Below are 21326 nucleotides of genomic sequence, written 5' to 3'. Positions count from 1 at the left end.
TACCATAGCTGAATATGTGCTACATCCCTAATCTTCATATAGAAAGAAGATCATCACAATTATAAATTCCTGCCTTGGATACACACAGTGCACGTACGACTTTGATCTGATATGCACATTTTATTATTATATACACAAACACACACTTATGTTGTATCAAAATTAACTTTGTCTTGCAATATCAAAAGAAACTTTCAAAAGAAACTTTTTCAGCATCAAAAAAAAAAAAGTGAGTTTGCTTACCTCTGCTCGTCGATGGCGTCACCCACGTGTTCAAATCCGTCACTATCTTCACTCGAGGACTCTTCCGAAGAAGACGATGATGACGAATTTGGACCATCCTCTTCCTCAAGGTGATCAAAAAGCACAACTGCCTGCGCTAAATTTAGTTTTCCGTTCATTCTCAAAGTCACACAAAGTCGCTGCTCGAGCCACACGGCCGTCGCTCGCCACCTCGCTGCTTCAGAACACTCCTCCCTCTCGTTCGGTGGAACCTTGCACGGCAGTTATATTTATTTAAAAAACGCATTTTGTGCTTCCACTGTGACTTCGAAAGGGTTCGTTTGATTTGTGTTTTTTTTCATGGCGCTTCCGTTTTGAAAAAGGACAAGAAATGATGGAAATATAGACATAAACAAATGATCCATGCAGCGTTTTAATGTTTTTTTGAGAGGACAATAAAACTATAAAATTTAAATGACAAAATCTCACGTTTTAGTTGGTCGATTGACTTCAAATAATAACGAGAGTAAACCGCAACTTCCGCACTTTAAAACGAGACCAACCAACGGCATGTGGGTGACGTAATTAAAACGTGAGGGCGCTTCAAAGACGACGTGCGCTGAGGACGCGCCGGCGCGTCCTTAGACTCTCAAGGGTTAATATAGTAATCACGTATTTGCAGATATCTAAAGAAGTCTTTGTTAATGAGATTGTATTTTTTATTTCTTGGAAACTTAATTGTTTTCGTTTGTGCTACTGTAGTTTTTGATATATTAACAATTCTTTTATGGGTCAATCTGAGGTCAGCTAGCCCCCCGTTTTGAATAAAAATAGCTAAAGATGGTGTCAGTCGTATATGCTGTAAAAATTTTCGTTTGTGCTGCTATCATTTTTGAGATATTGACATACAGTGATCCCTCGCTACTTTGCGCTTCAAACATCGCGCCCTCAGTCCATCGGGGATTTTTTTTTTCAATTAAAAAAATTATTTTTTAAAAAATGCACGATTTTATAGAAATATCCCATCCGATCACGTGCAACCTCTCGCTCTCCCTGCAGCTTGTTAAACAGTGAGTGACAAGGGACCTGCTTTGAAGTGGCCAGACAACTACCTTTAAACGGCCGCCGCCTCATTTAACTTTTTAAACATTGGCTGTAGTCGCTATGGCAACTCATTGTGATGTGTCGTGTGGTGTTCTAAGCAGCATGAGTTGATTTGAGAGGACTCGCTCATTGAAGAATTTAATAAAGAATTATACTTTGAGGAAAAAAGGGAAAATCACGTCTTGTATCTCTTTACAATGCTAAATCTGAATAAATACATTGAACACACATTTTTTAATGTAAATAAGCTATACCTTTGCGGAAAAACGAGGGATCACTGTATTAATTTTGAGTGATGACGTCACACAGCCCCACATTCATTGCAAAACAGACCCGGAATGGTGCATTTTGTTTATTCTACATTTGTGCTGAAAAAAAAGTATTTTTGCTGCTAGCGTTTTATAGAGATCGAGGGATCACTGTATTAATTTCGAATGATGACGTCAATCGCAGCGACTCCGTTGTGGCTGACGCTGCGTACCAGCTAGTGCAACTAGTGAAATGTAGCACAAACAAATGGCACCCCTTCGTGTCTATTTTGTAGTAAATGGGGGGCTTGAGATATTAATTTCAAGTGATGACATGACTCGCAGCAGTTGTTGGTTCAAGTCCTGGGTCTTCCGTTCCTTCATTATCTGGGTAGTCGGTTGATGATGGGTGAGCTGTGGCAGTAGTTTGTGGTTCACATGCCGTTGAAGGCTGTGGTATCACTGTTGTTTGTGGCAGAGGTGGCATTTGGAGTCCAAGAATTGGTTGCTTGTGGAGTATGGGCTGGAGTTGATAACGGGTGCGCTGTGTCAGAAGTTTGAGATTCAGTTGAGGCACTCGGGTGCATGGGTTTGCTTGTTGCTAGTCTTGTTGTCTGTGTCTCAGACCCTGTTGTGTTTATTGGGGGTTTAAAACTTTCAGTTGTAACTGAATCGGTAGTCATTGGGACAGGGGATGTAGGTTTCGTCAGATCTGTAAATAAAATCCCTTTTAGTAAGATACACTGGTTCTATAAGCAAAATTGTCAGTTGAAGTACAATGGTTACCTGAACATCGGCCACTAGATAGGGATATATCATCTATGGCCACATCTGACTGATCATTTGAACCTCGTCGGGCTTCAAAAAGTATCTGATATTAAGAGCACATTTTAATTCTTCTCTTAGCATACATCCAAATACATGCAAGTGAAAGACTGGAATAGATTTTGTCTACCTGAAAAGATCCATTGGTTGTGAAGTCAATTTGGGCTAAATGCCACATGTTCCCATGATTGTTTCTCGTCCAGCTAATAACATCAGCTTTTTTGTCCTGCAGCAAATACACATGGAGGCCCATAGTATCGGCTGAACCATACATATGGTACCAGAACTGCAAACACTGAGGCCCGGATGTAGAACATTTGGAACTGATGAGACGAGCTGTATCTCCATGTGAAGCGCTGTTAGCTTCAATGTAAAGATAATGGCCATCTGAAATATAACATGAGATTTGATTAGTTAAGACGTAATGGTCTGATTTTTAAATTCCATCTTCAGCTTAAAATGTGCTTTTCCAGGTTGTTTTCTCAATACAGTACTATTATTTTAAAGCTACTTTTTTATGAAAGATGGAACAAGTTTTAATTCTCGAAACAGCTGTTTTCACAGAATAACATCATTCTTCAAACCGCTTATTCTCCCTATTGTTTAAGAAGGCTGTCAGCAACCCACGGTTCTAGAAGCGCTGCCCTAGTGGGTCCCAGGAGCTTTTTCAAAAATGTTTGACAATGTAAAAAGATGTTGTGTTTCATTCTCTGCATTGCAGGGAAAATAAACATTTAGGCTGCGTTTTAATAACAATTTTATTCGCCTTCGCTCACTTGCCCTCGGGGGAATCCCTGGGGCCATCTTAAGGGCTGTTCCATTTCTTGAAACAACTGAAGTGAGCTGAGATCGACCCTTGAGGGCTTAGTGATCGATTTAACAACGATGGTCACCTCAGAGCTGTATACATCCCACAATACATCGCAGTGGTGCACAGAAAATATGTCCTTGCGGTGGTGATTAAAAAGAAGCTAAAAAAACGTTGACTGCTCTCTATTTACCATCAAAGAAAAATACAATAAATTAAGGAGCCAGCACGGTGTTTGACTGTTATACCAAACTGCCTTTCGAGTTGTAAAATTCATCGTTGTTGTAAAAAAAAAAAAAAAAAAAAAAAAAAGACTGTTACGGAGCCACTTAAAGCGACATCGACAAAAACAAAATAAATTTAAACCATCTGGTGCCCACTAGAAAAAATCTGGTAAACATTAGCATTAAATCACATTTAAGCTAGCAGACTTTTGCTACGCAAGTTAGCCAATTGTTCTTTTGTTGTTTTTAGATTCTCACTTATTTATTTTTTATATGATTTAAGGCTAGGAGCTAGTTGAGTCCAAGATTGAAGTAAAGCTCAACTAAATCTTGTATTAATATTTTTAGCACGCTGAAACTGCTGGTGTCCAATGCATGCCTGAGCATAGCCTCAAACGATATAAAAAACAAATAAATAAGATCTTACAAAAGAACAATTTGCGAACTTGCATAGCAAAAGTCTGCTAGCCTAAATGCTATATAATGCTAATGTTTACCAGATTCTTTCTAATGTGCACCAGAAACAACAGTGCGCACCAGATTGTTTATAGTGCACACGGCGCACCACGTACTATCTGGTGCAGACCGGATAGTTTAAATTTATTTTATTTCTGTTGATATATTTTTAGTGACTCCGTAGTCTGTGGCAGTTATGGCAGAGCATATGGAATCACAGGAGAGCCAAAATTAAAAAAATAAAAGAATGAACAATGACAAAAATGAAAATAAAAAAATATATATTGTTGTTGACTTTTACTTTTTGTCATTAAAAATCACAAACGGAAAAAACTCTTTTTGTTTCCCTTGCCTTTTCTATTTTGCTTTGACCGGAAGGAATGCTCTGTCAATCAAATGGCGTTGGGAGCGACTGAAACTAAAACTAATGTCAACTAAACGTAAATTAGGTTAAATGTATTCAAACAACAAAACTGTCTACAAATTATAAGGTAAAGAAAATAAATAATGATTGGCCCAAATAAAATTTGATACAAAACTAATAATTCTGACAATTCCCAAGTACCGACATACTGCCATCAAGCACAGAATACGTCTCTGTTTTAATAACATGAGTCTCATCTTGCCTGTGAACGAACGAGGGAAAGTGTGTTCCATTTACCTCTTTCATCACCCCCAGCCCACTTTCTCTCCGCCCTCCAAGTGGCCTTCGTGTGACGTCAAACTGTTTTTGGAATACAGCCAAGCTCTTTTTGAAACGCAGCTTTAATCATGAAGGCTCATTGTGTATTTGTACGTGATTTTACGATGGCTGAGTCCCATGCCATTTTGTCTCCAGTCGTTTTTGATGGCAAGTCCAGTATATTATTTGTCCTTTAATTTACTTATTAGGCCTATTCCGCATTACGTCGCCATCGTAATGCGGAAGTGGGTCATTATAGACACGCCCTCGCGTACAATCCATGTTGTTTCTGCTTGTTTTCTCCGGTAATCTTTCAAAAAAAGAACATGCCGAGTCAACACTGCTGCTATGGAACTTGTAGAAACAACTCTAGCCAGTACGACATATGAAGGATGTTTTCTTCATACGTTTCCGAAAAAAAAACTCCAGTTTAACGCCAGCAACTTGAAGCCATTCGCATTTCACATTTTGTTGGGGGCCATGGTCCTACAGAGGACAAAGATGTAAGCCATTGTGATATTTTAACTTATTTTTTAAAGTGGCGTTTTGCCGTGCTGCTTCTGTCTGACAATGAATAAACTGAAGAATTTTTTTTTTTAAATGGTCTCTGACTGCCACTGTTGTTACCTTTTATGTTGTAAAAACAACTTTAGTAAGGGGGAAGTGTAAATAAATGATAGAATTAAGATTTGTTATTAATGAAAAAAATAAAAGTGTTCGTTGGCTGTCACTGAGTAGCATTTGGGATCGCTACACAAAAATAGCAATGTAAATTGCCCCCAAGAACGGTTAGAGACGTAAGACAACCAGAAGATATAATATAGAAGATAGACAGGGCATATGGTGGTAAAGGATAGATTGTTGAAACGCAGCCTTAATCATGAAGGCTCATTGTGTATTTGTAGCCAACTCTGTCATTTTGACTGGAGGCTAATATAGCTAATATACTGTAGATAAATACAGCATGTGTTGCCTTCATTACAAGGCTTAATTTTTGCGGCTTTAGACATATTTGTTTTTTGTTTGGTTGGTCCCCTATTGCGCTTTCAAAGTTTGCCGACCCCTGGTAAAGTGTACAGGGGCTTATCCCAGCAGACAATGATACACCCGTGGGAGGAATGCAGAAGGAAAATAAATTAATACTTAAAAGCACCACAACTGGAAAAACACGGAAGTTGGTTTGTAAAGGCGTGCCAGACTTGGAACAACCTGTTACAACTCTGTAATTTTATAATAGCTGTCATGTTAGACTATGAGAATGGTATTTACGTCCTGTCGTGTGATCCGAAGAAGGCCCTGTTCCAAATGTTTGGGTTGAGCCACTTAGCCTTGTCCAGTCAAACACATCAACCAGGAGCTGATTCCAATGGCATAAATCTTTCTCAAAATCACAGTTGATTTGGCACACTGGAAAGTCAGAAATATGAAATTATTGCGAGCCATTTTAAAATAACGGTAAACATAATGAGCTTCAAAACTCCAAGGGAAAAGATAGAGTGTAAAAAAATTATTGTACCTGAATGAGCTGGTCTGTTCTGTGTATCTGCAGTTACATTGCTGTTTGGATTAGTTGTGGCCTCAGTGACAGGACGCACCGTGGCATTTGCCACAGTTGAACTAATTGTAGCAGGAAATTGATCTGTAACATTTACCGATGGAAGCTCTGTAACTGCAGTTACTTGTGATGTGAAACTTGGATAATGAGTGGTGTTGCCTTCGGGGTCGGGTGTTTGTGCTGTCCCCACACTGCTTAGCTCTAAGAATTATAGTTATAGTTGGAACTGTGTTTCATACAGACAATCTTTCAATCAAACAAAACATTTGTATTCTGTGTGCATTTTTCAGACCTGAACATTGGGCCTGGTAAAGCATTACATCATCAATGGCGACATCAGACTCTTCGTTAGCGCCTCTGCGCCCCTCAAAAATGATCTAAGGAAGGGAATGAAGGTCATGTCTTTTAGGAGTCTTGTAATTCCTACAGTAGTTCACCATTGAAGCATTGCTGCCTGAACGTATGTTCAAATGAGTGCATTGTACCTGGAAAGATCCATTGACAACCAAATCCACTTCAGCTAAGTGCCACATATTTCCTTGATCATTGCTCTTCCACCAAATAGCACTCGCTTTTTTGTGCTGCAGCAGATACACATGTAGGCCCATAGTATGAGCTGAGCCATACATATGGTACCAAAACTGAAGACACTGAGGACCTGAGGCAGGGCACTCTGAGCTGATGAGACGAGCTGTGTCTCCAAATGATGCTCTGTTGGCTTCAATGTAAAGGTAGTGGCCATCTGGATGATAACAAAATGTTTGATTAGCTGATTTTTGCATTGCTAATGATGAATGTTCTCCACAAACCTCGTGACGATTAGTGGACAGGAAGACGAATGCATAAATGTTTTCATAGGTTAACTAACTGCATTGAGTTTCTTTAGAAGTTATGATATCGCATGAAAGACATTTCATACATACAGTGGGCCTGAGCTTCACCACCTAGAGCCGAGCTTTGCTTCTTTAGTCAAAATAAATACCGTATTTTCCGCACTGTTAGGCGCATCTAACAGCCTTCAATTTTCTCAAATACGACAGTGTGCCTTATAATCCGATGCGCCTTTATATGGATCTATATTGGTTAATCATGGCATGACATTCCCTTTAGAGCAGCACCATCTAGTGGCTTTATAATGCAACTCCAACCACTACTACTAGTACTACTGCGCCTTATAATGCGGTGCGCCCTGTTTCCGGAATTAACCATTTAGGTTCCCCGATCCAAAAAGTCCAAAGGTATTGTTTTTCATTTAATGATGGAGGATACACTACCCTCTGATGGCAGCGTTGGGTCTGGCTGGACTGTCGCCTTGTATGACTGAGGAGCAGACTCGTCTGTCAGCTGCGCTCTGGTTTGGCCCACATAAGGCTGTAAGTTGTTTCAGCTAATATATGTTTGTGTATGCATTTGTGCGTTTAGTGCTACAGTTTGTGGAGTTATGTGTGAGTGAGAACTGTAAATACGTTAGCATTCATAGCATTTAAACTAGATGACTTTTGCTCGGCAAATAAGGCTAATTTAATCCACTAAATTTACATATTGATCAGACTAGATAGAAGTTTGAACACGTACTGTTTTGTGTCAAGTGTTTTATTGTTAAAATGTTTTGAACATAAGTGTACGTACATGTATGTGTTACAGCTTTACAAATTGTTGAAAGGTAAGGAAGTAAAGCTTCAAAGCTTGAAGCTTTAAAAACCACAACTGCCTTGTTTACTGTCTCTCAAGCTGAACAACTTCCCTTTCAGTGAGGACAGAACACGTCATATTGATGAAGTAAAGTAAAGAAATAAGATACTGTGAGGTGAAATAAGGTACTGCTTACGTGACTAAAAACAGACAAAATGGCGGACGAGACTCCGGCGTCGTAAAGTCAAAATCACCTAAGTCGAGTACATTGTAACCTGGGGACTACCTGTATATGAAAACAGTTTTAAATTAGGCCATTCATTGAAGGTGGGCCTCATACTCCGATGCTCCTTATAGTGCAAAAAATACGGTAATCCAATTCAAACTGCCATGAGTGCCCATAGACTATACATAATATAGCACTGCAGATTACATATCATTTTCACATGCACAGTCTGCTTGGCTATCTCATATGTAAGAACTGACACCAACTTCCGATTTTGACTTTACGACGCCATAGTCCCGTCCGCCATTTTGTCTCCAGTCGTTTTTGATCGTAAATCCAGCATATTATTTGTCCTTTAATTTAGTTACTTATTAGGCCTAATTAATCTAAATGGTCTATAATTGCTATGCATATTTGGTATTTCATTATGCTATATGTGCGGTCCGCTTTCCTTTGTTGCACTCGGACTTGTTTGACGTCTCGCCAGTGCTACTTAATGTTAGTTTCAAGCATTGCTTTCTTGTTGGGAAGCGGGGTGAACGCCAGTTAACATTTCAAGACAGCAGAGAAACAATAAAGGGCGTGGGTTTGGCGATGCACCCCCTGTTAGCTCGCTACTGGCCCGCTAGCTTATTAAAAACATTAGTTTTCACCGCTGGACTGGTGTCACTAGTAGCTGCTGTTTTCCTTGTTGAATTGCTTAACATTTGGACCATATTTTCCTCAGATTATTATGCAGCCATTAAGGTATGTTTTTGTATGCAAATTTGTCTCTATTGATTTACTTTATATCATTATTGTACACTCTTGTCATTATCGTATTTTATTTTCTATTTGTGTGTTCATAGTTTGACAGTGACAAATTAATAAAAGTCAGCTGTAAGAAGAACTATAGTGAGATCAATGTTACCAGAGGGAAGTAATATCTATCCATCTTATTTTTGTCATTTATTTCATTAATAAAAAGTACTGTATAATACATGTTTTTGGATTTTGATTTTGAGATTTAAGGGGTATTTAAGGCTACTTAAAGGGTGAATTCCGAAAATTCGGGTAACGTCGCCAGCGTGAGAACAGAACTTGTTCATAACCTGTGGACTACCTGTATTTATATAGTGGCTGGAAAACCTAATCTAAGTGTTAATATCTGATAATTTCATTGTTAAAAAAGGAGGCGGATGAAGAAAATAGAGGACAAAAACATCAAAAAAAGTCTTTGTTTCACTCAACTGTGTGTCTGTAAAGGTTTGGTTTTCACTATAGTTTTTGTCCAAGTCGCAGTGTTACGCTGTTTATTTGCTGTTTCTTTTTTTTGTTAGTTAGCCATGTGTGTCTTTCCTGTTAATCTTGCCTGTATATCTCTTTTGAGAATAAATGTACGTAATTTTCCCTTCTTTACCGCCAGACTGAATTTTATGGCTCCCCAACCTGTCAAATCCCACTTAAACCACTGCATATACGTATATGACAAAACAACTTCACTTTTTTTCCCCATCTTTTTGAATATTGTAATAATGATTAAAAAAATAGACTTTGTACAAATGCAACACTTTGTTTTTAGTAATTATAAAAGACGGAAAAATATTTCCTTGGCCAAATGATAAACGTTAAACAATGAAAAGCAAATACACACACAATTTGAAAAACTAGGAAGTTGGTTCCAAAAGTTGTGCCTGATCTCTAACTCAACCAATTATTAACATTTTTTTTCTATAATTAGCATCCAGGTTCCAACCTAGCTAATAAGGTAAATGTCTTAAAAATGCATGAGTCACAAGAATAATTACCTTCTGTAGTATGATCTGAAGAGGGCCCTGTTCTAAAAGAAGGGGTTGAGCCCCTGTTTCTTGTCCAGTCAAATACATCAGTAAGCATCTGATTCCAATGACATAAATCCTTCTCAAAATCACAGTTGAACTGGCACACTAAAAGTCAGAAATACAGTGTTAGAGTAAATACATTTGAAAAAAGAGAATCAATCAAAAAGAAAATAAAACTGAAAACAATGCTGCAGAACAAACACTGTACCTGAGTGAGGTGGTTTGTTGTGTGAAGCTCCAGTCACATTATCATTCATAATTAAATTAGTTGTGGCTTCAGGGACAGGAGGTACAGTGATATTTGTCACAGGTGGCCAAGCTGTAACAGGGAATTGATCTGTAACATTCACTGCAGGAAGTTCTGTAACTGCAGTTAAAGGCAGTGTGACATTTGGAGAAGCTGTGATATTTCCATCAGGTTTGGGAAGGCGTGTTGTCATGGCCCCACTTAGCTCTAAACATAAAAACATTTTAATGAGTTGTAAGCCATTGGTTTTTAAACAAGGAAGCAATTATGTATCATCAGGGGTGAAAGTGGCTAAAATTTCTTGCCTGAACTCCGTGACATTAAAGGTCACGACAGAGGCAGATTTTTTTTTTTAAAACCACAGAAATAAAGGAAACTGCTTTAGGCAGTTATAACTACAACACACAATAAAACACAACAGGTTTTACACATGCATTAGGCTACTGCAGTGCTTCTCAATTATTTTCTGTTATGCCCCCCCAAGGAAGACTTAAATATTTGTTTTGCGCCCCCCCAAACTCTCTGCCGCCACTGTAAATGTCTATAATATCACAATTATAAGTACGCCTCTGCCTAACATTGTGTCCTTTTTCTATTAAAGAAAAAAAATAACATAGATCAACTTATAATAAAGTGTAACTTTATTAACATTGTTTTGTTTGTAACAGAAAAGACTTAACGCGCATCAATTTGCCTAAATTAAAACAAAAGTCTTCACAAGCTTTTCACACACTGTTGCTGGTATTTTGGCCCATTCCTCTAGGCAGATCTCTTCTAGGGCAGTGATGTTTTTGGGGCTGTCGAAGGGCAACACGGACTTTCAACTCCCTCCACAGATTTTCTATGGGGTTGAGATCTAAAGACTGGCTAGGCCACTCCTGGACCTTAAAATGCTTCTTACGAAGCCACTCCTTTGTTGCCCTGGCTGTGTGTTTGGTATCATTGTCATGCTGAAAGACGCAGCCACGTCTCATCTTTAATGCCCTTGCTGATGGAAGGAGATTTTCACTCAAAATCTCTCGATACATGGCCCCATTCATTCTTTTCTTTACACAGATCAGTCGTCCTGGTCTCTTTGCAGAAAAACAGCCCCAAAGCATGATGTTTCCACCCCATGCTTCACCGTGGGTATGGTGTTCTTCGGATGCAATTCAGTATTTAATTCTCCTCCAAACACAAGAACCTGTGTTTCTACCAAAAAGTTCTATTTTGGTTTCATCTGACCATAACACATTCTTCCAGTCCTCTTCTGGATCATCCAATGCTCTCTAGCGAACTGCAGACAGGCCTGGACGTGTACTTTCCTTAGCAGGGGGACACGTCTGGCAGTGCGGGATTTGAGTCCCTGGCGGCGCATTGTGTTACTGATAGTAGCCTTTGTTACTGTGGTCCCAGCTCTCTGTAGGTCATTCACTAGGTCCCCCCGTGTGGTTCAGGGATTTTTGCTCACCCTTCTTGTTATCATTTTGACACCATGGGGTGAGATCTTGCATTGAGCCCCAGATCGAGGGAGATTATCAGTGGTCTTGTATGTCTTCCATTTTGTAATAATTGCTCCCACAGTTGATTTCTTTACCCCAAGCATTTTACCTATTGCAGATTCAGTCTTCCCAGCCTGGTGCAGGTCTACAATTTTGTCTCTGGTGTCCTTCGACAGCTCTTTGGACTTGGCCATAGTGGAGTTTGGAGTGTGACTGATTGAAATTGTGGACAGGTGTCTTTTATACCGATAATGAGTTAAAACAGGTGCCATTAATACAGGTAGCGAGTGGAGCCTCGTTAGACCTCGTTAGTAGAAGTTAGACCTCCTTGACAGCCAGAAATCTTGCTTGTTTGTAGGTGACCAAATATTTATTTTCCACTCTAATTTGGAAATAAATTGTTTAAAAATCAAACAATGTGATTTTCAGATTTTTTTTTCCACATTCTGTCTCTCATGGTTGAGGTTCACCCATCTTGACAATTACAAGCCTCTTTTCTTTTCAAGTAGGAGAACTTGCACAATTGGTGGTTGACTAAATACTTATTTGCCCCACTGTAAATAAAATAGGCATGTTCCCCGAGGTCACATGCGCTACCCCTGGTTTCGCTCTGCGCCCCCCACAGGGGGCGCACCCCACTATTTGAGAAGTACTGGGTTACCCCTACCCATAACAGATTGTGGCGTACCGTCATAAATGACCAAATGAGATGTTTTTTGTCTTTAAAAAAAATTTTTTTTTTAAAAGGCCGTTTTAAGCTAGTGACAGCTGAGTGTGAAGGGTTCAGCGGCAACCTTTTAATTGTGTATTGTAATGTCTGTAATTATGCACGGCCCCCTTAAGAGACAATCGGACTGGGGAGCTGTGACGCAGGAGGAAGCGAGTAGGAAGAATGGTAGAACGGGCAAGATAGCGGTCGCATGCCGCGGCAGCCCACTGTTAATTTGTTATTGTTTTTCTTTATTATTGTTACCACACTAAAGTGAGTAAGCCAATACCGACTCATCTCCTTCTTCCCCATATCCGGGGCATTACAGTAGTTTGGATCTCACTTTTCGGCGAAAGTGAGCAGTGGATGGCCATCTTGGACGGAAGACTAAATTTGAATGAATTTGAGCCGAGAGGCGCGGCCCACAACAGAGAGCGCCGCCGTGTCAACAACGAAATGCAGCGTACTTATTTTTGTGCTATCAGGTTGTTTCGGCAGACGGATACACGCAATCACGGCTGACGAAACTTTGACAAATGTGCTTTTTTCCCAAGTTTCTCAAGCTCCTTGGCACTCGAAAAATGACTCATACCTCTCCTTGCTAAGCTAATGGTACCTCGATGTGTGTTCGTGTGTTCACGAACAACAACAACAACAACAAAATTATTCACCTTCTCACCGAAACTAGGAAAACTCTTTACACAGCTATTAGAATTTTCCCCCTACTCCTTGAAATGGGTCCGTTAACAGAAGGACTATTATTGTTGTGGAAATGTAGTACGTATTCGGACCAAATAAAAGGAAATAGAAGGACTAAGACGGGGGTTTGCAACCCACGGCTGTAAAGCCGCGTGTGGCTCTTTAACGCTGCCCTAGTGGCTCCCTGGAGCTTTTTCGAAGATTTTTAAAAATGGAAACAGATGGAGGGAAATATATCTTTTGTTTTAATATGGTTTCTGTAGGAGGACAGACATGACCCAAACATTCTTTCAATTCATTAATATTGTAATGAAGTTATAATTGAGGTGGCATCGTACAACACAGTAGTCACATGGTGCGTCATTCTTATAGGATCCACTGCAAGGAAAATAAACATTTAATCATGAAGGCTAATTATGTATTTATATCCAACTTAGTCGTTTTTACAGTAGGCTAATATAGCTAATATCGATACATACAGCCGATGTTGCTTTCATTAAATTACAATAATTTTTGCGGCTCCAGTCATACTGTATCAGTTTGGTGTTTTGGGTCAAATATGGCTCTTTTAACATTTTAGGTTACCCCTAGACTACAAGATGTATGTCGTACTATTGCTACGATAAAAAAAAGTCGTATTGTTACGTAGGGTAACGTAGCTGTAATCAGCGAAGCATTTTACGTACATGTACCATAGCTGAGAGCTACAACTTTTTGCCTTGTACACCAGACTCAACGCTGTTCCAGCTATTGAGTCTGGCCACCATTCCCACGGATACAATTTCCAGGGCGGAGCAAGCCACAGCAAACAGACAGCGGAGTGGACCAATCAGCGACGGGCAGACGTGACGTTATTAACTGACGACGGAAGGACGAGGGACTTGCGCGCAGAAGTAAACTTACGAAGTGAGCGGAGTTTATTCAACATGGCTAGCGCGAGACAGACTACTGTCAATGACTCGTGTCGCTGTGTTTTTGGTAATTTAAAACAGAATTTACCGCGGATTGGAACATGTTCTCGGTTATCCCGTTGACCATCTGTGTTGTGGAGACGACTTTCGGCGCGCAAGAGTGACGTTGCTCGTGAAGAACACGTCACACAAATAAACGAATCTGATTTGTCGTTTGATTTTGTACCTGCTCGAAAAGGCCGTTAATGGGATGGTTCCCAGACTATTTCTGTCAGTGTTTGAAAAATAGAGGGAGAACCAGGCAAACAACTTTAGCCTGGCTAATGAAATATTTCAAATATATCTTTGTTATGGTTCTTCTTGGGGGAAAAAAAAAACATGAAAAAAAAAATTTGCCGTGGCATGACATGGTGAGGCCGTGTGACTCCGATGCAGCCCACCACCACAGCTTCAAAAAATCCTAGGGGAAACCCTGAAGGCATACATGAGAAACTGATTTTCATTCAAAATGGTATTTTTTTTTCAATAATATGCAAAATAACAGTTAACAAAAACACAATACAGTAACACCAACCTGCATCTCCTCATTTTTATTTTCCCTAATTTCCTCGCATCTAAATAACCTAAACTAACTTTACTTAAGAACATAGGACGCACAGTAATTTCAAATTGAAGACAATGTAAACATGACTTAATATATATTACTTTTTAAAAAAATAATATATAAAGAAAAATAAGTACAAATAACTTACACTATGCACAGTGAAATGGAATACATTTAGAAGGTAATTCAAACATTGACTTTTATATTAAAAGGAAATAAATAAGTAGCCTAACATAGGTAAATTAACAAAAATTACTGGTGCACGATAATTATTGGTCCGATAATTATCAGTCCGATAATAGGAATTATGATGTCATCCCAATAAATCCAATAACATTATTAATAGGACCAATAACATGTACTGTAATATTTTTGGCACGGTGTCGGTGGATTGGGATGTGTGCGTTTGTAAATCAAGCGCTCCCTCTCTGTGACGTCACACTCAAACACGTCTTAATAAGCCACTTAAAAGATGACAATCACTTCGAGGGTGTTTTAAAAGAATACGACGACGCGTGAGCTGCGAATGAAGCTGCCCATCCAATAGCTAATAAGCTGGAATGAATGTTTACCGGCTAAGTATAATGAGATTGCCACACGCTTCCATACTTTGATCGGCAACCATGCACGGCACGTAGGTTTTCACCCCAGACATATAGTTAAGATATGTAATGTTAGTCCAGTCAGCATGCTTGGTAGCATTTTGTACTATGCAGAGAAGAAACCTCATACATTATTGAAAATGAGTTCACTCACTGCCGTTTATTTTTATTATTACAAGGCAAGCCAGTAATCCTTTTTGTTCTACCATATTTTTGTTATGAGGAATGAGTGATGAACCTTACTATACAGTATAATGTTTGCATTTTACAGTGTTAGTTATAAGTTAGAAAGTTATTGAGAGGCCTTTTGGTTATTGATAGGCTTGCTGTCGTAACCTGTCTCCCAGGTTAAGAAAGTTGTTTCATGGAGAGAGACCACAAGTCTCCTCTTCTGTAGCACCAAATATTTTTATCTTAAGCACAATACGGGTTGGGTTTATGTTTGAGTTCAGTGCTAATTGTTCAGGAAACACATCTTCAATTATATTGACTAATTTAATGTGATTGACTCAAATGATATTTATTTGAAAAAAATAAATATTGGAATTTTATTTGAAATCAAGACTTCTTCTTGTCTTTGTTGTGTTCATTATAATAATGTTCATGTCATTATGAAAAATCTGGTTAGGTCAAAGGCAAATCTATATTGAATCCACCACTATGTTTTTTTTTTTAACATCCAGGTGTTCAAAAACTGGGGTGAATATACATTTGAAAATTATATATTTATTATCTGTTATTGATTGACTGCTTTGAGAAGCAGGAAGTTATCGGTATCGGTTTCAAAAAATGGATATTGTGCACCCCTAACAAAAATAAGTCCAAAGTGCACATTAACTCTATTGCCAAATGTATCACATTTTAGACATGCATTTCTAGACCTCACTGCAGTAAAAAAGTTTGTTTATAAACGTATTGTGTTCAATCTCACTTTAGTTATATTTGTTTTACCACGAGAACTGCATGTAATGCTTAATATATCATTCATGATATAAATTAGAGAACACATATACAAATTAATTTTAAAAAGTTATTTAACATAATTTTATTAAGTTAAAGGGAAACATAAAGCTTTTAAATCTAAATTTTATGTTCATTATTTCTGGGGTCAGGTATTTTGATATGGAAGATGTTCTGAACCTGCCCATCAGAGCAAATAAAATAAAATAAAATAAAATCAGCCCCTTCAATTCTTTCCTTTCTCTTAAAGACCTGATCAATTTTCCGTTGCATTGCCCTTTTTAGCGCATAAATTCAACAAGCTTGTTCTTTTTTTCCTTTTTTTGTCCCAGAAACATGTGCATTTGAACCAATCAGAGCTAACTATCCATGCTACTCACGTGTCAGTATGTGAGCAAAATGAATGGACAACTGGACTCCAGGTAGGGTGGCTTGCTGAGCGCATGCGCACATCGACTTGAGTCGACTGTCTCGTTGTGCTCAGATAAATACACACGGTGAGAACACTGTGTAATAAATAAATAATATTGGTTGAAACGGATGACACTACACCAGCAGGTGTAGGCTTGTTGTTAATGCTTGTGTATGTAAATGTGACGTTAGTAGATTGTTTTCTTCTTGGAGATGCGTGTGTGGCAGCCTGGCAGTTTTTTTTAACATGGAGGTTTGACAGTTGGCATCATATTTTCGGGATCAAAGCACTATTCAGCCCCCGAATTTTGGACCGGAACAGCGTTCCGGACCACTTTCACCCCTGTGTATCATACATATTTTTACCTGAACATTGCCCATGGTAAAACGTTATATCATCTATGGCGACATCAGATTCTTTATTGGACCCCCTGCGCCCCTCTATTATGACCTTAGAAAAAAAGAACAAGCGATTATTAATTTGCTGTCAAATGTAACTGTAATAATTTTCTAATAATGGAAATGAAAATATGGAAATTACTGACCTGAAAAGCAGTGGTGACTGTCACGTCTACTTGAGCCAATTGCCACATATTTCCTTGATCATTCCTTTTCCACCAAATAACATTAGCTTTTTTGTCCTGGACCAAATATAGATGGAGGCCCATTGTATCGGCTGACCCGTACATATGGTACCAGAACTGCAGACAATGGGGACCGATAGTAGAACATTCGGAACTGATAAGACGAGCTGTATCTCCGTGAGAAGCAGTATTGGCCTCAATGTAAAGGTAGTGACCCTCTAGAGGACAGAAACCAAATGGCAATGTTTGTTGTTTATATTAATGTTTGATGCTTCATTGATCCAAAATCATACCTCCAGTGTGGTCAAAGGAGGGCCCAGTCATTAATGTAGGCGTAGAACCACTTTGCCATGTCCAGTCAAAAGCATCGGTGATCATCTGCTTCCAGCTGCAAATATTTCTATCGAAGCTACAATTTAAGCTGCAAACTTTAAGGGACACAAAAGTAACAGGAACTGAATAAAAATGAAAACCTTTAAATATTCATTGAAAATGTTTGAATTACTGTCCTAAACAAGCAGTAATGCATTCAACTGAAATATGTACTGTACATTAAGTTTACATTAAGGCGTGTTTCACTGCCTTTCCTGAGCTAGTCTAGTCTGTCAGCTTTTTTTGTATTTTTCCTTTGTGGACCAGCTGCTGCTGGCTCTAAACTTGAAATATGTATTTGATTAGTTGGTCCCTCAGCACTATTGATAAGATTTTTTTCAACAAGACACGGCGCCCCAGAAGAGCTGTTCTGCCTGGAGGGGACCTTTTGCAATGGGCTACATTCGGGATTCATGGCACCGCTGGCAGCCTGCCTGTCTCAACATGGAAGACGTCAAGGATATTTGACTGAATTACATGATGGTCGCGGAGGTTCTCCTGCTTGGCTAGGGAGGCGTCCTACTGTTCCAGAAAGTTTCCAAGACGGCAGCTTTCAAGGAAATTGATAAATTGACCAATGATCTCAAAGCTCATATGAAACAATCCTGCAGAACAGCCTTTTTTCACCTGCGCAACATAGCCAAAATTAGAAATATTCTGTCAAAAAACGATGCAGAAAAATGAATTCACGCGTTCGTTACATCTAGATTGGGTTACTATAACTCCTTACTCGCAGCTTGTCCTAAAAGTTCCCTAAAAGGTCTTCAGCTAGTCCAGAAAGCAGTAGCAATACTTTAAACTGGAACTAATGGAAGAGAGCGCATCATCCCTGTGCTCCAAGCCCTTCACTGGCTTCAAGTCAAGTTTAGAATTCAAAATTTAAAATCCTCTTTCTTACATTTAAGACCATTAATGGTCTGGGGCCATCTTATCTCACAAATGCTCTGGTTCCATATCGCCCCAAGAGAACACTTCGTTCTCAGAATGCTGGTCTACTGGTAGTTCCCAGGGTCTCTAAAAGCACAGTAGGAGCTAGAGCCTTTAGTTGCCAAGCTCCTGTCTTATGGAATCAGGTTCCAGCTAATATTAAAGAGGCCAACACTGTCTGTACATTTAAGATTAGATTAAAAACATTCCTATTTGGTAAAGCTTATGGTCAGGCTAGTTGAAAACAGACTGGACTCATAGTTCAGTCTAAGCTGCCCTAGGAGCTATAATGCTGGGGGAAGTACAGCCACTGAGTCCTATCCCGTTTGTCACACTATCTACCATTTGTCTTTACTTTATTTCTCTTTTTAATTCTAATATCTAGTTGACTTTTCTCTTCATCACTAGTCACCCGGTGTCCCCTTTGCCCCCTCCCCTCTGGGAGAGGGGCTATTTTTTTCAGCCTCAGCCGCCTGACTATCCTGAGCCCTGGCTGCATGGAATACCTCTTTAACTCATCCCATTCATATACTGTATCTGACTGTGTATTACATTGACTCTTTAAAGCCCTCTGAGATAACCTTGTTATGATATAGGGCTATACAAATAAAATTGAATTGAATTGATCTAAAGGCACTATTCAAGGCACTGGAGGACCGGCTGAAAGCCCGGAACGGGACATTACGGCCCGAGATGGAAGGAGAGAGGAATATTCCATCGGGAACCAGTTGACGGAGCTATCTCTTCAAACCGCTAATGTTGGTAGGGACCTGGCAGACCTGCGATCCGGACTACGCCTTGATGATTTATTCAAGGCTTCGGAGGACAGGCTGGATGCTCGGATTGGAACACTAGCCCATGCTTACACGGCTCAGTCCTAGGCAGTATGGAGACGTATGGATAACATCTCGTTCCAGCTGGCGGAACTGTCGAAGCTATCTGCGAATGTTGGGAGAGACTTGCGGGAACTGAGGTCTGGGGCCTCTTTGCCTCAATGTGTGCAACTGACTGAGGACAACTGTTACTTTGGAGATACTAAATTCCAATTTGACTTAATTTCGGCTCAAAATCTCCCTAACTGATACAAAGTCTGGATCGCAATATGAACTTATGCTTACTTTTACTAACTTGTGCACTTCATGCTGTAAGTTTTTTTGTGGTGTTGGGTAACCTTTTGAGTATATCATCTTTTGGGATGACTCCTAATGTACACAATTTTTTATGAATCTATCAATCCAGACATTTTCAGACTTGGCTTCAGAAAGTTTGCTCATTACCCTAAACATTTTCTACCATTAAAGCAGTTGTACAAATAATTTCTACCTGCAAACTTCACTGAATGAAACAGTCACCAGCTGACTATGTCTCTGGAGACATATAGTGGTATCTTAAAGTTGAATGAGAACATCACTCTCTTTTGAGCTACAGGTAATCGTGATTTCGACTTTACAACGCCTGCGTAGAGCAGATCGTACATCCGCACGCGAGTAAGAGTAAGAGGGCATGTACACACCAAGAAGAACGTGTTTACACACACGAAGAAGATCGCATGTACTCAAGAAGAAGAACGCATTTGTGGCCACGAAGAAGAGCGCTTGTACACAAGAAGAAAAATGCATTTTCGCACACGAAGGAGAGCGCACACACACGAGGACGAGCCGTTTGCTCCCATGAAGAAGTTCCGCAGCCAAGTGAGAGAGGGGAAAGAGCTCCAATTCTGCACACCTTGTGAAACATCCACAGTGGCAACACCTGTATAGAACACCTTTTGTACTGTTTAAAATGTGTTTTTAATTGTGGTTGAATACATGGGGCAAGTTGATGTGATTGTTTTTGATGATGCTAACTGATACATGCTAATTGTTTGTGTGGATTCTTATTGCTGTATCAGCAGCTAGTTATAAATGCAAATTTGAATTACTGTTATTGGACATGAAGCTGATTTAATTTATTTTTATTTTAGTTTAATTCTGCAAGTGTTGATATCATGAGCAGCTGAATAAAGTCAGCAAACCACACGGACGTCTGAAATCGACATTTCAGAGCTTAGCTTGCTGTCCAGCTAGGATTTAGCTCCATCATCTGGGGGAGGCCAGTACAATGACGTATCATACATGTTTCTGGATAGTTATTTTGAGATTTTGGGGGTATTTGGGGGTACTTAGAGGGTTAATTCTGGCTTACACGGAAATTTGGATTAGGTCACCAGCGTAGGAACTCGTTGGTAACCGGGGGAATACCTGTAAAGTACACATCTGTTTTCTTCTTGTTTTGGGGAAATAATTAAACACACGCACACTCACACAGCCCCGACAGATTCATGTAGACAACACGCCCCCTTCAAAGAGGAAGTATATAGTACAGCCGCTGAGTTCTATCTCCTTTTCTTACTCTACCTACCACTTGTCTTACTTTATTTCTATTTTCCAATGTTAATATCTAGTTGTCTAGTCTCTTCATCACTAGTCACCCGGTGTCCCCTTTCCCCCCTCCCCTCTGGGGAGGGGCTATTTTTCAGCTGCAGCCTCCTGACTGTCTGGACCCCTGGCTGGATAGACGTCCTTGCTGCTACCCCCGTCTCATCTGACTAGAGGGACTTCTTCTTGCACCTTCACTCCACTGTATTTTTACGGACTACAATTTCGCTTGCTAATTCCCATTAGCCGTTCTGGGGTTCCTGTCTATCCGTCCTGGGAGTGGATCTCTCCTGACTGTGGTACTCCCCAAGGTTTCTCATTTTTCTCCCAATTGACTCTGGAGTTTTTGGAGTTTTTCCTTGCCGGCATGGAGGGTCTTAAGGATAGGGGATACCCAGGACTTGAACTGTATCTATTCATCTTTGTTGCTTCATTTCTAATTGTGTATCATATTGCCTCTGTAAAGCCCTTTGAGACCTGTGTTGTGATTGAGGGCTATACAAATAAAATTGAATTGAATTGAATTGAATTGGATATTAGAAATGTTTTTTTCGGCCAGCAGCAGCCACTGTAAGTAATGTAAAAAGACGTCAGTGTTGT

The 21326-nt window shown here is 39.6% G+C and overlaps 1 protein-coding gene across 3 annotated transcripts in view; it reads right to left on the bottom strand.

Moving 5' to 3' along the window:
* Positions 1–590: 590 nt before the first annotated feature.
* Positions 591–21326, bottom strand: part of wu:fb63a08 (MAM and LDL-receptor class A domain-containing protein 1) — a 63263-nt gene continuing 42527 nt past the window's right edge. For all 3 annotated transcript variants that reach the window (XM_057856945.1, XM_057856944.1, XM_057856946.1), the window contains 12 exons: positions 17304–17438; positions 16972–17228; positions 16793–16877; positions 10011–10256; positions 9770–9907; positions 6610–6866; positions 6417–6501; positions 6086–6325; positions 5839–5976; positions 2530–2786; positions 2361–2445; positions 591–2286 (listed from right to left, as the gene is read on the bottom strand). In XM_057856945.1, coding sequence (XP_057712928.1) covers positions 2009–2286; positions 2361–2445; positions 2530–2786; positions 5839–5976; positions 6086–6325; positions 6417–6501; positions 6610–6866; positions 9770–9907; positions 10011–10256; positions 16793–16877; positions 16972–17228; positions 17304–17438 — 2201 coding nt within the window. In that variant the 3' untranslated portion in view covers positions 591–2008. The remainder of the gene's footprint in view (positions 2287–2360; positions 2446–2529; positions 2787–5838; positions 5977–6085; positions 6326–6416; positions 6502–6609; positions 6867–9769; positions 9908–10010; positions 10257–16792; positions 16878–16971; positions 17229–17303; positions 17439–21326) is intronic.

The sequence above is a fragment of the Corythoichthys intestinalis genome, chromosome 14 (assembly GCF_030265065.1).
Source record: "Corythoichthys intestinalis isolate RoL2023-P3 chromosome 14, ASM3026506v1, whole genome shotgun sequence".
Taxonomy (NCBI): Eukaryota; Metazoa; Chordata; class Actinopteri; order Syngnathiformes; family Syngnathidae; genus Corythoichthys; species Corythoichthys intestinalis.
The sequence above is the reverse complement of the archived record's forward strand: the minus strand, read 5'-3'. Positions and strand labels throughout refer to the sequence as shown.